This window comes from Oryctolagus cuniculus, chromosome 3 (assembly GCF_051225735.1).
Source record: "Oryctolagus cuniculus isolate XC-2025 breed Fujian yellow rabbit chromosome 3, ASM5122573v1, whole genome shotgun sequence".
Classification (NCBI taxonomy): Eukaryota; Metazoa; Chordata; class Mammalia; order Lagomorpha; family Leporidae; genus Oryctolagus; species Oryctolagus cuniculus.
Genome location: NC_142869.1, coordinates 61,968,681 through 61,984,278, shown reverse-complemented (window position 1 = coordinate 61,984,278; position 15,598 = coordinate 61,968,681). Strand labels below are relative to the sequence as shown.

The following is a 15,598-nucleotide window of genomic DNA, read 5'->3' as shown; positions in this document are numbered from 1 at the left end:
CCGCTGGGCGTCCTGAACCTCTGAGCGCGGATGCCTTGCCTCTCAAGACCACACTGAAAGTGTGGGGTAGAGGTTCTGTTTTCTTTCCTTTTTTCCCCAATCACGCTGCTGCAGATGCTGTCTGACTCACTCAGAGGAAAGGGAAACTCCAGTAACCAGCTGAACTCTCGTCGGGCTTTCTCTGGGTGCCTGATTTAACCGACGCAAGAGAAGTCCATGCCGGGTTCCCGTTTATAAGCTGTGCCCTGCTGGGTACGTGGAAGGCTCCCGGGGTTATCCACACATTGCCTAAAGCCCACACCGCCCAGGACAAAGAATGCTGCTGGCTTACCTTTAAGACGGCGATGACGATCTTGGAGTCCCCAGCCTGCACAGCTACGGAACTGAGGGTCGTCGTGGAAAACCCGGCGCCAGGACTTCCCTGGCTGGCCATGGTCCCCGACAGCCCCGAGTTCGGACCTCGGGCGGCCTCGGCACAGATGCGGGCTCTGCTGGTCCTTGCAGAAGGCAACCACCGGGGTTACTTGGATTCATTCAGGGAAAGGCTCGGCTCGCACTGATGACTCTGCCAAAAGAAAAGAACAGGAGGTTAAAAATAGACAACCCCATTGAGCTTATCATGAGAGACACAGAGAAGGAGAGAGCAGGACTAACAAGAGGGAAGCGCCACACCCCTGGTATGGCAACACTAAGTGCCTGCTATTTTTCCCATTATCTTAAACGTAAAGCACGGCTTTGAGCTCTTTGCCTATCAGCTGATGTTTGATTGCAAATGGAAAAAAACTCACATCCTGACAACTCAAATTAGCTTTGCCATTGAAACTAAACAGTCGTAACCACGGACTTTGAAACCAACAAGTCATTGACCTGGATCTCAATCTTTTCAAGTTTCCCTTATGCAAAGAAAAGACACCCAAAATTGACTTTTTAAAGAAGTTCTGATATTTGTTCTGGGGTTTGGTTGCAAAGTTGCTTGAATGAATTTTTGCAGTCATTTGCTTTTCTCAAATGTATCATCACATGTTCTTAGACCCTCTCTTAGGGACACTTTAAAAACATTTCAACCAGAATTTACCAGTAGATGCCTAAGATTTCAGGATTTCTTTTCGACTATTCTGCTGTATTAAGCAGCATGTTTAAATTCAGTTATCACAACTACTAGAAAACAACAGTTTTGCTGTTGCCTCTTAATCGCAGCAAGAACACGAATTTATTCAATTACAGGTGCATGCTAAGTGCGTTTGCCACAGTTTTAGTTTTAAAATGAAAACACTTTTTCAAGGCTTGGTTTTTATTTCTGTCCCTACTCCCTGCACAAGAAAATTATAGCCAGCTTCCAATCAGAGCCCACGATCAGCAGATTAATCTTATTGCTAGAAACCCAGTATGTGTCACAAGTTGTCTGTGGTATTAAACAGCAGCTGTTGAATTCCCTGTCAAAGAACAGCTGAAAATAACACAGGGCTAGGTCAGAGGTCAGACGCAAAGACATCCCAGAGACCAACTCCCAGGCTGCTGGAACCTTCGGAGGTCTCTGGGACAAAGCCAGAAGAGAGGATTCTCGTACAGCAATAAACAGAATTAAAAGGATCCACTGGCTGTAGACTCCCCTTAGCTCAATTTAAAAGCATGTTCAAGTTCAGAAGACTGAGTCAGCACCATGCCTTAGTTGTGCTAAGGTCCATAATAATATTCCAGTGTCAAAAAGGCAAAGTGCTTTTACCTATATTTTGATGTTTGGCAATTGTTTGTGTTTCCAGCAGCAGGTCGTGGGCAGTTCTGCAATGGTGTAGTCGTCACCCAGGTCCCCGGCTCTCAGCATCTGCCTGCTGCTCCAGCGAGATGGAAAGCATAGCTGGACCCCAGGTCCAGTGGGGCACAAACTTCACCAGATGACATGAGGGGAGCAGTTGGAGCAAGGTCAAAAGGACACATGGCAAGACAATATTATATATTTTTATACCAAAAAATGATGGTTTACTGAAATGCCAATTTTTATTTATATATTTCAGTAAATATGTCACACTCACCTATACACCTACACAACCATTGCAACTTGACCATAGAACTTAGGTACTTTTATGTCCTACCCATGCACCTCCAGGGGCTAGACTAGAGCATGGACCAAGTAGAGGCCTGTGCAGTTCAGGCAAGGCAATATTATAAATGAGTCATTTACGGTAGGGCAGGAGAGCTCAGAGAACCAACGGACCCAAAATGTTGAAGGCAGGCTCCTTCCACTTGAGCAAATCCATAGTTGATCCTCACAAACCAAAGAAACTGACTGCAACTGGTTTATAGCTACTTGTCACCTTCCAGAATAGTTGACACTTGTGTCACAGAATCCACACCTTCAACTAAAATACCCAAGGAGCACTACTTAAGACACTGTGTACTTTGCCACGCAGAACAGCAAACAGTGACCTGCACTCAAAACACCCGGGGAACTCTCACCCAGAGGTAATCGTGTGTCACAAGTTGCACAAAGGCCCTTGGGAGGGGAGGGGACATTTTGGGAGAGTGGCTCTGTCCTCCAAGCTCCACTTCAGATACATGATTGTGTAATGGGCATAGGGGCAGCACAGAGTGTCTGCAAAGACAGGCCCAGGAAGAAGGGAGGGAGGGAGGAAGAAGTAGCACCCATGGCTGAGAGCCTGATAAATTCCAAGGTTTAAGGGCAAAGGAAATGAGAAATATTTAAGACTTTGGTACAAAGTTAAGCCAGCTATTCAGAAACAAAGGTAGTACCCTTTTGAGTGTGTAGATGACCTCTCTTTTCTGTTAATTAGACGGAGCAGGCCCAGGATGTTACATCAACAGAATGTTTTCTACCTTGGTGGATGAGAGGTATAAGGCTAACAGCCTATATGAATTTAAGTGCCTTTGGCTTAAATTTTTTTAATTCAAATTCATAGCTTCAACATCTTCAAAAAAGTGAATATTTTTTTCTGTTCTTCCCTTGCATTTCTCTTCATTTTTTTCTCCTGCTTAACTTTTTAGTCATTCCCTGGAGAGAAACCCCATTACTCAATCTCTGACAACATTGAGTTTATTTAGAACTTTGGCTGAGTTTTCTTTGCCTAAAATAATATTTAATAATGTAATTTATAATTAACTCTGGGAAACAGTTTGGAGAACAGGTAATATATAAAATATATTGTACTAGAGACATGGGTAGACTATTCTGAGATAATTTTTTTAATGTTAAAGGACTAAAGGCTTTGTGAGTTGACAGTTTGCTTATACTCTGTATCCCTTATCATAACCAGAAACCCCCAAATAAAACCAAACCCTTAGAGGCATTCTCTTACCTTTGAAGTTTAGAGGATCTTGCTGTTTAGCCCTCGGGAAAATGCCCGTTTTCATACAAACTGAATTTCAGTGAAATATCCTCCATGGGGAATCAAACTCATAACTACTTTTTGTCAAGTTGCAAAGTGTATATTTTTAATGAAATATTGATAGCAAGGAGTTTGGAAACTTCATTTCATAGGACTATTTTTTACCTCTGTCAATGGGTATGCCATTAAAACATGTTTTCTTTGCTGTAGGTTTCAAGGGGCCCATTTCTATTTTTCCAAACAGGATCATAGGTGTTTGAGTCAGCACTTTTATTGGTTAAACGATATTCAACTTTACAAAGTCAAATTAGATAGACCCGATTTAAATAATTCAGAGTGAGTCTATTTGTCTAAGTTAAAAATTCAAGACAAAACTGTCCACTATCATTAGTGGTAGTAACAATAGTAGTCACAGTTCAAGGACTGTTATCTGTCAGGAACTTAAATATATAAGGCTGGGAAAACTTATTTTCCTGATTCTATAAATGAAACACACATGTTAGACCGTCGGAGTGAGGATGCTAACACGTCGAGAGGCACACCCCAAAGACTCCGACTCCAGACCAGCTGATGCAAAAGCAAGAGGATTTATTCGGCGTCTGCGCAGACGGGCCTCCTGAACTCGGGAGTCCAGAGAGCACCCCCAGTACAAAGCCACACGATTTATATACCCGCAGCGACCAATCAAAAGCACTATAGAGTCCATGCACACAGCAGTCCAATCCGCGAGTTGTTCATGTGAAGGACATGCGTCTTCTATCCAATCAGCTACGGGATCACATGGGAGGCATGCACCTCGTCGCCATTTTGTTGTTAACTTCTTTAGTAGTTCCTTTCCCTGCCAGCGCCATCTTGTTCACCCGGGGGGGGGGGGCGACGTCTCGCTCCCTTTGTTCCCCTTGTGGGAGAGGGGCGTCCCGCTTCCCATACCGTTATTTGAGAATTAGGTTAGGTCTTAGCACAGCCAGGCACAAGTGTCGCAGCTAGCTAAGCATAGGGTCCCTTATTTTATAGCTGCACCTAATTTTAACTTTGGGGGAAAAAGTTTAGGGCTGTAATTTTAAACTTTAATTTTTATTTGGGGCAAAGGTGACTTCTTATTTTTAATGGTATTGGCTTAGGTCACTCCATCTTGGTTTGATTATTAAGGTTCTTCAACACATACACACACACACACACACACACACACTTATATGCAGTGAATCACTGATTTGAGCCAACTCTGGCCCAATTTTTTCTGTCTGGGTTTCAAACCTGTGACTGGATTGGCCCCTTCCTGTCTGCTCAGTCACATAAACCACTCCCACCAGTCCACAAAGGTCATCTTTGCTCTCTCTCTTAATTCAGTTGTTCAACCCAAAAATGTCCTTCCTTTCTTCCCCCAATCTAGTCAAATCCCTTCTGTCTCTCTTTTTTTTTTAACTTTTATTTAATAAATATAAATTTCCTTGGGGACGGCGCCGCGGCTCAATAGGCTAATCCTCCACCTTGCAGCACTGGCACACTGGGTTCTAGTCCCGGTTGGGGCGCCGGATTCTGTCCTGGTTGCCCTTCTTCTAGGCCAGCTCTCTGCTATGGCCCGGGAGTGCAGTGGAGGATGGCCCACGTCCTTGGGCCCTGCACCCCATGGGAGACCAGGAGAAGCACCTGGCTCCTGCCATCGGATCAGCGCGGTGCGCCGGCCGCAGTGCGCCAGCCATGGCGGCCATTGGAGGGTGAACCAACGACAAAGGAAGACCTTTCTCTCTGTCTCTCTCACTGTCCACTCTGCCTGTCAAAATATATATATATATATATATATAAATTTCCAAAGTACAGTTTATGGATTACAATGGCCTTTCCCCCCCCATAACTTCCCTCCCACCTGCAACCCTCCCATCTCCCACATACTGACATCTTAAAGAAAGTGTGACATATCTGTTTTCTTCTCTCCACAAAATTTAGTTGTGGGGCTGCTTTTGTGATGCAGCAGGTTAAGCTGCTGCTTGTGATATGGGCATCCCCTACTGAAGGGTCAGTTCAAGTCTCAGGTGCTCTACTTCTGATCCAGCTTCCTCCTAATGCACATTGTCACCCATGAGGGAGAACTGGATGGAGTTCCAGGCTCCCGGCTTCAGCCTGGCCCAGCCCTGGCTGTTGCTGTCACCTGGGGAGCAAACCAGAAAATGCAAGATCCATCTCTGTCTCACTCTGTCACTCGTTCAAATAAATAATTCTTAAAAACTTAGTTGTAACTTACTAATTATATGCTTGTACTTCTATTGTTTTCTGATTACTTCACTTTTATTAGTATTATTTCTCAAATGTATTTGAAACCTCTTATGGAAAGAACCATGCCTTTTTTATCTAATAAATATAAATTTCCAAAGTATAACTTTTGGATTGTAGTGGCTTTTTCCCCCATAACCTCCCTCCCACCTGCAACCCTCCCATCTCCCACTCCCTTTCCCATCCCATTCACATCAAGATTCATTTTCAATTATCTTTATATACAGAAGATCAATTTAGTATATACTAAGTAAAGATTTCAACAGTTTGCACCCACACAGAAACACAAAGTATAAAGTACTGTTTGAGTACTAATTGTACTGTTAATTCACATAGTACAACACATTAAGGATAGAGATCCTACATGGGGAGTAAGTGAACAGTGACTCCTGTTGTTGATTTAACAATTGACACTCTTATTTATGGCGTCAGTAATCACCCGAGGCTCTTGTCATGAGTTGCCAAGGCTATGGAAGCCTCTTGAGTTTACAAATCCGATTTTATTTAGACAAGGTCATAGTCAAAGTGGAAGTTCTCTCCTCCCTCAGAGAAAGGTACCTACTTCTTTGATGGCCCGTTCTTTCCACTGGGAGCTCACTCGCAGAGATCTTTCATTCAGGTAAATTTATTTTTTTTTATTTATTTTTTTTATTTTTTGCCAGAGTGTCTTGGCTTTCCATGCCTGAAATACTCTCATGGGCTTTTTAGCCAGATAGAATGCCTTAAGGGCTGATTCTAAGGCCAGAGTGCTGTTTAGGACATCTGCCATTCTATGAGTCTGCTGTGTATCCCGCTTCCCATGTTCTCTCCTTTTTAATTCTATTAGTATTAGCAGACACTAGTCTTGTTTATGTGATCCTTTTGACTCTTAGTCCTATCTTTTTTTTTAATTTTCTTTCTTTCTTTCTTTCTTTTTTTTTTTTTTTTTTTTGAGAGGCAGAGTGGACAGTGAGAGAGAGAGACAGAGAGAGAAAGGTCTTCCTTTGCCGTTGGTTCACCCTTCAATGGCCGCCACGGCTGGCGTGCTGCAGCTGGCGCACCGCGCTGATCCGAAGGCAGGAGCCAGGTGCTTCTCCTGGTCTCCCATGGGGTGCAGATCTGAGTAGAGACTTGGATTAAGTGACAAGGACAAGACAAGCAGAGATCCCAGGGAAGAACATTCCAAGAGGCGGGTGCATGCCTGTTACACTTGAAAAGCACACAGCAGGTGGGTGTGACTGGAACTAAATGAGGGCTGAGAAAGAGGCAGGAATAGAACATGAGATGGTGAGGGAGGGCTGGCTGGCTCATGTAGGGTCTTCTGGGGCGGGGGCGGGGGGGTGCATCTGCAGCCTGGTTTGCTTGGGGATAACACTGGTTAACACCTGCTGTCTTGACAAAACTACTTTTAAAGCTCCTTTCTCTAGCAAAAGTTGTCATGATGTGATAACCCTGCTGCTGAGGCAAGATCAAGACTGGGTTTCACTGAGCAAGATGGGAAAGTATTACAGCGCTTTTGTCCAAGGTATGGCATCCTCTGCCTTAACATCATTAAGGCAACTCTGTGGGAAGAGATTGTCAGAGCCAGCAGTGAAAGCAGGAGGTAGGATGAGCTCCATGGCATTCAATCCACCAAGGCCAACCCAGTGCTACTTGAGGGTGCTTCTTTATGGACAGCTAAGTTTTACTCAAGAAAAATGATGTGCCCAAAATATCACGGCTCCTATTGACAACCTTATATTCTCTATGCATTGACTTCTATCAATTCCTTTACAATTACTTATGCTTAATGACATATATATCCTTAGCTTCTTCAAAAGATCTTGGAGAATAATTAGAAAAAAAAAAACTTCTATATCTGACAGATTGCCCCTTTACAAGTGGTTTGGAAAATAAGACAAAACTTGGGCAAGTTTATACAACACGGAATTGGTAAAAAAAATCCAAGATGGTTGCATTTATTATAATTCCAAGCAATGGTTTGTCAGAAATGATTTGTGGTATAATATCAATACTTCCTTAATTTTTATGTGTACTTTGTCTTGCAAAATCTCTAGACTTTGATAATGGATGAGCTGGAATATTTTCAAGTAAATGTGGGCTAAAGCTAAAATGCACAGTAAACACATGGCAATTATTGATTTGGGCAAACTCCTCTGAGTCAGAAAGATGTATGTAAAAATAATTCAAGCCAGAAATGTCTGAAAAGCTTTCATGTGCAAAGTTTACTTTTGCAACTGGAAGTTACACAACCTCCTACCTGCATCAAGCTGTGTATTTAGACTCCGGTGCAGGCAGGGTTCTCACCCTCATCTAATCCCTCTTTACACAATGAAGAGTCCTAAGAATTAACTTCCAGAAGACAGGGTGATTTACATGAGAAGGTCAATTTGACTTTAGAAAATTGCATTGCTTTCATTTTTCCTTTCTGTTGCTAACCTCCAGACCATGACACCGAGGCGGAGCCACCACTGCCCCAAGCAGCTTTACTTTTTTGCCAATGAATGCATAATAACCTAATATGCAACTCAAGGGCGCAGAAAAAAAAAATCAGATACGCCAATGGCATGCTTATTATCTATGGATCCTAGGCAGAAAGTATGTAAGGATTCAAAAGAAAAATTTTTAAATGTGAGTTTTTGTTAAGAAATACTGACATAATTAAAGTGATTAATGTATGTGTGTGCAGACGTATGTGTGCGCGTTCTGCAGTACGAGGCGGTTGTAAGGAACACAATGGCTTTCTCAGTTATGCAGGGGTTATGGTTCTTGCTTTACGGACAGGTTATGGGCAGCAGTTTAATGACAAAATGGCTTTTTTAAATTTAACTGAGTTTATAAAAATTGTAGGTTGAGCTGTGCAGCCTCGTTCCCAGTAAGAGCACCTCACCCCAGTGTGCCCTGAGGAGTCCGTTGCGTTGGGAAGCGCTGTTGTTCAAATATCACCCACCCAGGTCACAGAACCCACTTGAAAGGCAATGGCTGCTGTGAACGCGGGAGGATAAAGGCGTTCTAACACCTGCAGGAAGAAAGATATTCAAAGCCACCAGCATTTCGGAAAAACAGGAAGCAAGCGGAGCGAAACTCACAGAAACCTGGAAATCAAAACTGGAAACCAAAGAGCAGGTCATCGGCACCCCACCCCACGCAACTCGCCCCGCCCTAAGCAAACCGGTTTCCTATCACACATTCCACACTCACAAAGGAAGGACTTTAAAAGCAAAGCCATCGAGGTTCTGTAGGGTTCAGACTCTGCTCCTGGCGCGTCCCTGTTCCGAGCCGCCATGGCACGCAGAGCCCACGGCCTCCGCACGCCCTTGCTGAACACAGGCCCCGCGCAAGGCCAGGCTCCCTGTATAGGCACCATGCCCATCAATTCCCTTGTGATCTGGAAAACGTGTGTCCACCTGCTCCTGCCGGGCCTCTCAGCAACCACGAGCCCAAGACCGCAGCACCTCCTTCGCCCTGTGAGTGGGAAAAGTGAGGGCGAGAAATGAAGTCGCTCACCCACGTTCAGCAAGCAAGGGAGACAAGAGCCAGGCCCTTCCCTCGGCATGTTGTTCTCCATCCCACGGGGAGTGAATTCCACCTCCCGGTGCCAGATCGCACACTGTGCGCCTGTTCCCACGGACCCGTCACTCAGTGCGTCCCCAGCAGAGCCCTGGGTCACAGCGTCACACCAGCAGCCCCTAGAAGACGACAAAGGAGCACAAACCTGTGTCTCAGCACTCGGGGGGCCTTCCCCGGAGAAGCCGAAACACACACGAGAAAGCCCTTAAGGAGAAGGCGTTTCGGCAGCGTCCGCTAAGTAGATCAGCCCCAGGTGTCTCGGCAAGTAGAAGAACCTCTTCAAGAACTTCCAGGATCTGTGAGAGCAGTCATACAAGGGCAGTTTTATACGCGGACAGTTTTAACAATTGCAATCACACTGTTTTGGGTTTGTGTTCTGATTCTTCTCCAACCCTTAAAAACCACCTTCACCTTCACTACCTTGGTTGGCACCAAAGTACACGAGCAGGATGAGAGGGTGTTTTGGCTGTCACAGGTAGGTTTGGCAGAGTAGCCCAAGGTGAACCAGCTGACGAGCTCACATGAAAAGTAACAGGAAATCGGAGTTGTGACTCCACTCTCCCCACTGGCATCCGTAGACTGGTTAGGCCTGAGCACAGCTGGGTTTTGGAATTGTTCGGAAGGACGGTTTCTTTGAATTTTTTTTCTTTCATGGTCATTAGGAGGTTGGATAAGCAGCATGGTTGAGCAAAGATAACGTTTCAAGAGCCCAAGGATGAATTTAAACACATTTTTTTTCTAAACAAAACCTTGCGATTGGAGCCGGTGCCGTGGCTCAATAGGCTAATCCTCTGCCTTGCAGCGCTGGCACACCGGGTTCTAGTCCCGGTCGGGGTGCCAGATTCTGTCCCGGTTGCCCCTCTTCCAGGCCAGCCCTCTGCTGTGGCCAGGGAGTGCAGTGGAGGATGGCCCAAGTGCTTGGGCCCTGCAGCCGCATGGGAGACCAGGAGAAGCTCCTGGCTCCTGCCATCAGATCAGTGAGGTGCGCCAGCCGCGGTGGCCATTGGAGGGTGAACCAATGGCAAAGGAAGACCTTTCTCTCTGTCTCTCTCTCTCACTGTCCACTCTGCCTGTCAAAAAAAAACAAAACAAAACAAAAAAAAACACCTTGCGATCACGGAATTGAAAGGAAGCTCTTGGGTTTAGAGCGCACACTCCAGGGTAACGCAAGGCGTGTGTCTTATTTTAGAACCTCTCCACCAAATTCCATCGCATGGCTACATCTGGATTTGCAAATTGTGCAGAATAAAATAGAACGAGTTTCTGGAGAGCTGCAAGGTGGAGGGGGTCTGTGTCTGGCCTGCCCGGGGTCCTCATCTGGTCCCCTCCGCGCCAGCACACACCTGCCAAAGGCCCTTCCCTGACTGATAATCACAGCCCACTAGGGCCACTTGATGCGGACTTCCAGCTGGCTCTTTTTAGATGGTGCTACATTAAGGGGTGTTCTTAAGGAGAAGAATTGAAGTTTCACATTAGGAGAGCGACCCTCAAAAAAAGCAAATGCGACGTCTTGTCCAGTCTCTCCTTCCCTTGCTTCCTACTAGTTGATTTCTTTTGAGGTTCCCTAAAAAGGATCAAACAAAACGCAACAAAAATGGGATGGCATTTTAGATTGCATGCAAATATTATTTTCTCTTTCAACAAGTACTTATTATGCACCTCTTATGTATCAGGCACTGATTAATACACCAGGGAAGAAAGAAGCTACCTGGATTCCTTGCCCTCAGAAAACCTACTCTCAAGGAGGCCTACAGAAAGCTGTCAATATAGGCACTGACCCGTGCTAGGGACTCTGCTAGCAATTTTACAAACTATCTCATTTAATGGCCAGAGAAACATTTCCATACTGCTAATTTCCTTTTATTGGGGACACTGATCTAGATAACTTACTCCCAAACCACACGAATTAACCAGCCTGTTGCCAAAGCCAGAATTCTTAACCACTGGCTGTAAACCATGTAGCAACAAACCTAGCGTTTTCTGTGTCGTGCTGTCTAATGCAAATCTGATTTTGAATAAGCATAGCACAGCTATGTACCAAATGTACCAAAGTGAAAAACTAAACATGCATTACCAATTTCAGGAATGGCTTGGTGAACCTGACTGACATTTGTGAATTCTTTTGATCATCAACTCAACCAAAGAGTGGTTCACTACTGTGGTGACCTGAACTTCTGTCTCAGCCCTTTTCTTCTGTCATTCATGTTCTTACACCATTCTCTTTGTGTCTTTGCTGACCCCACAGGTTGGGCCTTGCTGTGTGTGTGTTTTGCACTTGCTACTGTCAATACTTAGTCTATTTGTGATTATATCATTAATGTAATACTGTGATCACTGTCAGTCCCAGACTCTCCGATGCGTCTCCATTTTTTCCTTCCCTTCCATTTTGGTGTCCATTTGCTGCTTTTGTTCGTTTCTCTTGTACTTTTTCCTCTCTGTGTTCTGCACGGTCGTGTTCTCTGTTCATGTGTATGCACTGTAACTTTCTCTTCACACCCACAAATCTGCTGGTATCACTATTTATCCATGGAGTTTTTCTTTACTTATGACACACTAATTCTTTCAGCAGGGAAGTGTTTTTCTATGCAATGCTGCTAAAACCAACCTTTAGATTATTTTACTTTTAAAGCAGTAGTACAAGCAATGTGGTACTGGCAAAAGAATAAACACCCTGATCAACAGAAAAGCAGAGCCAGCGCAGAAGCAGGCCCAGGAGACTCAAGAATTCAGTCTACTTCCAAAAGTAGATCAGCAATCAGTGAGAGGGACAGATTGTTCAGTAAGCGATGCGGACATTTGATATTTGGAAAAGTCCTATCATATCATCACCTCACACAAAATTGCTTCTGGATATAATAAAAGGAAAAGGACTGCTAAGAGGAACAAAAATTAAGCTTAAGAAAAAGGATTTTCTAAACATTAAGGCATTTTGAAAATCAAAAACGTTAATAGATTTCATCATGAAAATGAGCACTACACATTGTGGTGAGAACCTAACCATTTCTGATAGTGTTCAACTGAAGCACTGAATTTCTGTGACAATCCTGTGGGGAGGGGGCTCCCAGCTGAAGAAGCAGCCTCTGTCTTCTAAGACTTTGGATTATTTCAGAGTAAAGAAGTTACGCTTTTGTTTTAGTCAAAGATTTCTTTTTTTTTTTTTTTTTTTTTTTTGACAGGCAGAGTGGACAGTGAGAGAGAGAGACAGAGAGAAAGGTCTTCCTTTGCCGTTGGTTCACCCTCCAATGGCCGCCGCGGCCAGCGCGCTGCGGCCGGCGCACCGCGCTGATTCGATGGCAGGAGCCAGGAGCCAGGTGCTTTTCCTGGTCTCCCATGGGGTGCAGGGCCCAAGCACCTGGGCCATCCTCCACTGCACTCCCTGGCCACAGCAGAGGGCTGGCCTGGAAGAGGGGCAACCGGGACAGAATCCGGCGCCCCGACCGGGACTAGAACCCGGTGTGCCGGCGCCGCTAGGCGGAGGATTAGCCTATTGAGCCGCGGCGCCGGCCTGTTTTAGTCAAAGATTTCACACAGTAGTTTAGTGAAAAAAAGTTTCATAAAAAAATTAACAAGGATAGTTTCAAAGATGCTGAATTCATAGGATTATGTAGAGACCAGTATGACTTAATTTCTGTATGAACCATCTTTATTAACAAAAATCAGACTTATTTCCAAAGTGACAACATATCAAAGAAAAACATCAAACTTGCTGCCATTATCAGTTTTAACATTTTATTGCATATTTACAAGGTGTGGAACATCATAAGGATTTACAGTAGAAGTCAAATTCCCCAGCCCTTAAAAATCTAATAGGAGAGATCATATGACCCAAACATAGATATCTCTGAACATGAGCACTGGAAACGTACAGAAGATTATCAGTTTACAGGCTAACACAGGTGAATGCTCCATGGAACAGAACAGGTGGGAAGGATCAAACTGTGGATAAGAAACTCACCGGAGCATAAAAACACTACAGCTAGGCAGAGCTGAGTTAAAAGGTAAGAATGAAAACATGATTTTAAAGGCTAAAATGTCCCACGAAAGCATAGCTACTCCCTATGCGAAACTGTGAGGTAGAACTCTTCCCACCCCGGGTTCTGCTTCTTTATCTACCCTTAGGAGACATGCCTGTAACAGCTGGCTATCACATTGCTGTATCCAGAACTGATTAGTAATGCATGTGTTTTGCTATCCTTTCTACCCCCACCACAAAATAAGTCTTTTCTATTCATGATCAGTTTTATTTTACCTACCGAAAATGGGTGGCAAGTTAGTAACAGATAAACCACTGCTGTTTCTTCTAGCTAATATATCACCATGCTTGGGCTTTGAGCTTTCAACGAGTGAACTGTCAGTCTTCAGGCATAGGAACTCCTTGAGGAGCTCTTTTAAGCAGACAGGTCTTTGTGGCTCTCAACCGACACTCATTCTCAACCATGCACAATGCCATTTCTACCCCAAACCCTACAATTTCAATATGGATCATAAAAATAGTTTACACCTTTCTACACATCCAAAATATAAAATCCAGCACACAGAACTGCATTGGAAAAAAGTAAGGCAGTTTCTTCTAAAACTACCCTATGACCCAGCAATTCTAATCCTAGGTATTTACCCAAGAGAAATGAAAACCTATGTCCACATAGACATTAAATAAGAATGATCATAGCAGCCTTATTTGTAATTGTCAATCCTGGAAATAGCCTAGATATTCAACAGGAAACCAGATACACAAACTGCAGTATACAATGCAACACGACTAAGCAATAAGAAGAACTGAGTTACTAATATACTCAACGTGGATAAATCTCTGCAAATACTATGGTGGTAAGAAATCCTTGTAGCAAAGAGTACATCCTACATGATTCTACTTATGCAGCGCTCTAAAACAGAAAATCTAAATTATGAGGAAAAAAGGCCAGTGGTTGCCTTTGAGGGTTGTTGCATAGGGGAACGATTGACTGGAAAGGACCCTGTGGTTGCTTCCAAGGTAGTGATAATGTTCTATAGTTTGATAGAACTGTATGTATCTGCCAAAATTCATAAAAGGCATGTGAAATTTTATGCATTTCACTGAATGATTTTACGTCAATAGAAAAATACAAGCAACTACTGAACACTAGTTGATGTGTATGTTCTAGTATTGACCAGGAAATGTACAATGTCTGCAATTTAAAATGCATGAAAATGATCTGTACTGACAGATGACACAGAAAGCCTAGTTAACGCTTGCTAGCATCTAGGTAGTGAGTACAGTATAGAACTGTTTTAACTACATATTTGAAAAATTTTAAAATAAAATGTTGGGAAAAAACCCAGGGTGCAACATTTACCAAATAATGTTGTTGACAACTGCATTACTGATCTCATGACAGAAAAGAAATCATACTCTTCTGGTAACTGTCAATTTACAGGCTTCAATTCCTTAAGGTTTTGTGAAAGGATAATCCTGAATGTGAGGTGGGTAATCAATTTTCAGAACTACTCTAGTTCAAAATGGCCGAAGTGGTATTTCAATACTCTTAAAAAAATATACATTGATATAATCTGAGCAAATCTGTTCACCAGACTAACATAAAAGATAATCAGAAGAAATATTCTTATATAAAAGCTAAGATGAAGAAACATTCCTAACAGAAAAATCAAGCATAGAAACTTTTACTCCAACTTTGAAACTTATCATGGCAACTATGAAAGAGGTGCGGCTTAACCATACATACAGAATGGGCCCCTGTGTTCTGAGTAGAATGGTATCTACTTAACCCTCCTCTCTCTCCAAGAAGAAATATATGGACACCTTGAAGACATGGTACTGAACTTGTAAATACTTCTCAGGTGCTAGAGATTCACTAGGAACTACTATCATAGCTCAAAAGCCCTTCTGTTGGACAGTTTCCAGGAGTGATTTACATCCTTAGTAATACTGCTCTCAACAGCTAGCTGTTGGCAACTATCTTCAGTTGTGTGCTAAGCATTCCTGTATCACTACATCCAGCCAATACATACTGCCTTATAAAGTTCTCACAAAAATAATCTTGATTCTTGAAAAAAATTTACTCACTGCTCTTAAAATATTTAGTCATAGTTCCAGCTTTCTTTTGATCTCTTAAGTTCTTCATGTTCTAGTACAGGTTCTGCTCTTCCCTGAAGCACAAGGCTAGTGTTTATCCTTAAGCTTTCAAGTTTGCTTTAAAAATATTGCAGTGTAATTGTCATAAGCAGCATCATACCCATGAACGTTTCAGGTATAAAGCCTCCCCTACATTTGTGGAGCATCATTAGTTCCTTAGTTATACTCTATTACAGAACCAGTCTTTTTCTGTTGGTCACCACTGCCAAACTTGTCAGGATTGCTCTTCTCAACAATAACTGGGTTAGTGATGATCTCAGTGCTCCCCAACCCCCGCCACCCTTATATACCTCATCATTGGGATACTCTA

The 15,598-nt window shown here is 43.4% G+C and overlaps 1 protein-coding gene across 2 annotated transcripts in view; it reads right to left on the bottom strand.

Annotated features, from left to right (window-relative positions):
- CCDC141 (coiled-coil domain containing 141) overlaps nucleotides 1-772 on the bottom strand; it is a 202,735-nt gene extending 201,963 nt beyond the window's left edge. For both annotated transcript variants that reach the window (XM_070070578.2, XM_070070581.2), the window contains exon 1: nucleotides 332-772. In XM_070070578.2, coding sequence (XP_069926679.1) covers nucleotides 332-433 — 102 coding nt within the window. In that variant the 5' untranslated portion in view covers nucleotides 434-772. The remainder of the gene's footprint in view (nucleotides 1-331) is intronic.
- Nucleotides 773-15,598: the final 14,826 nt, after the last annotated feature.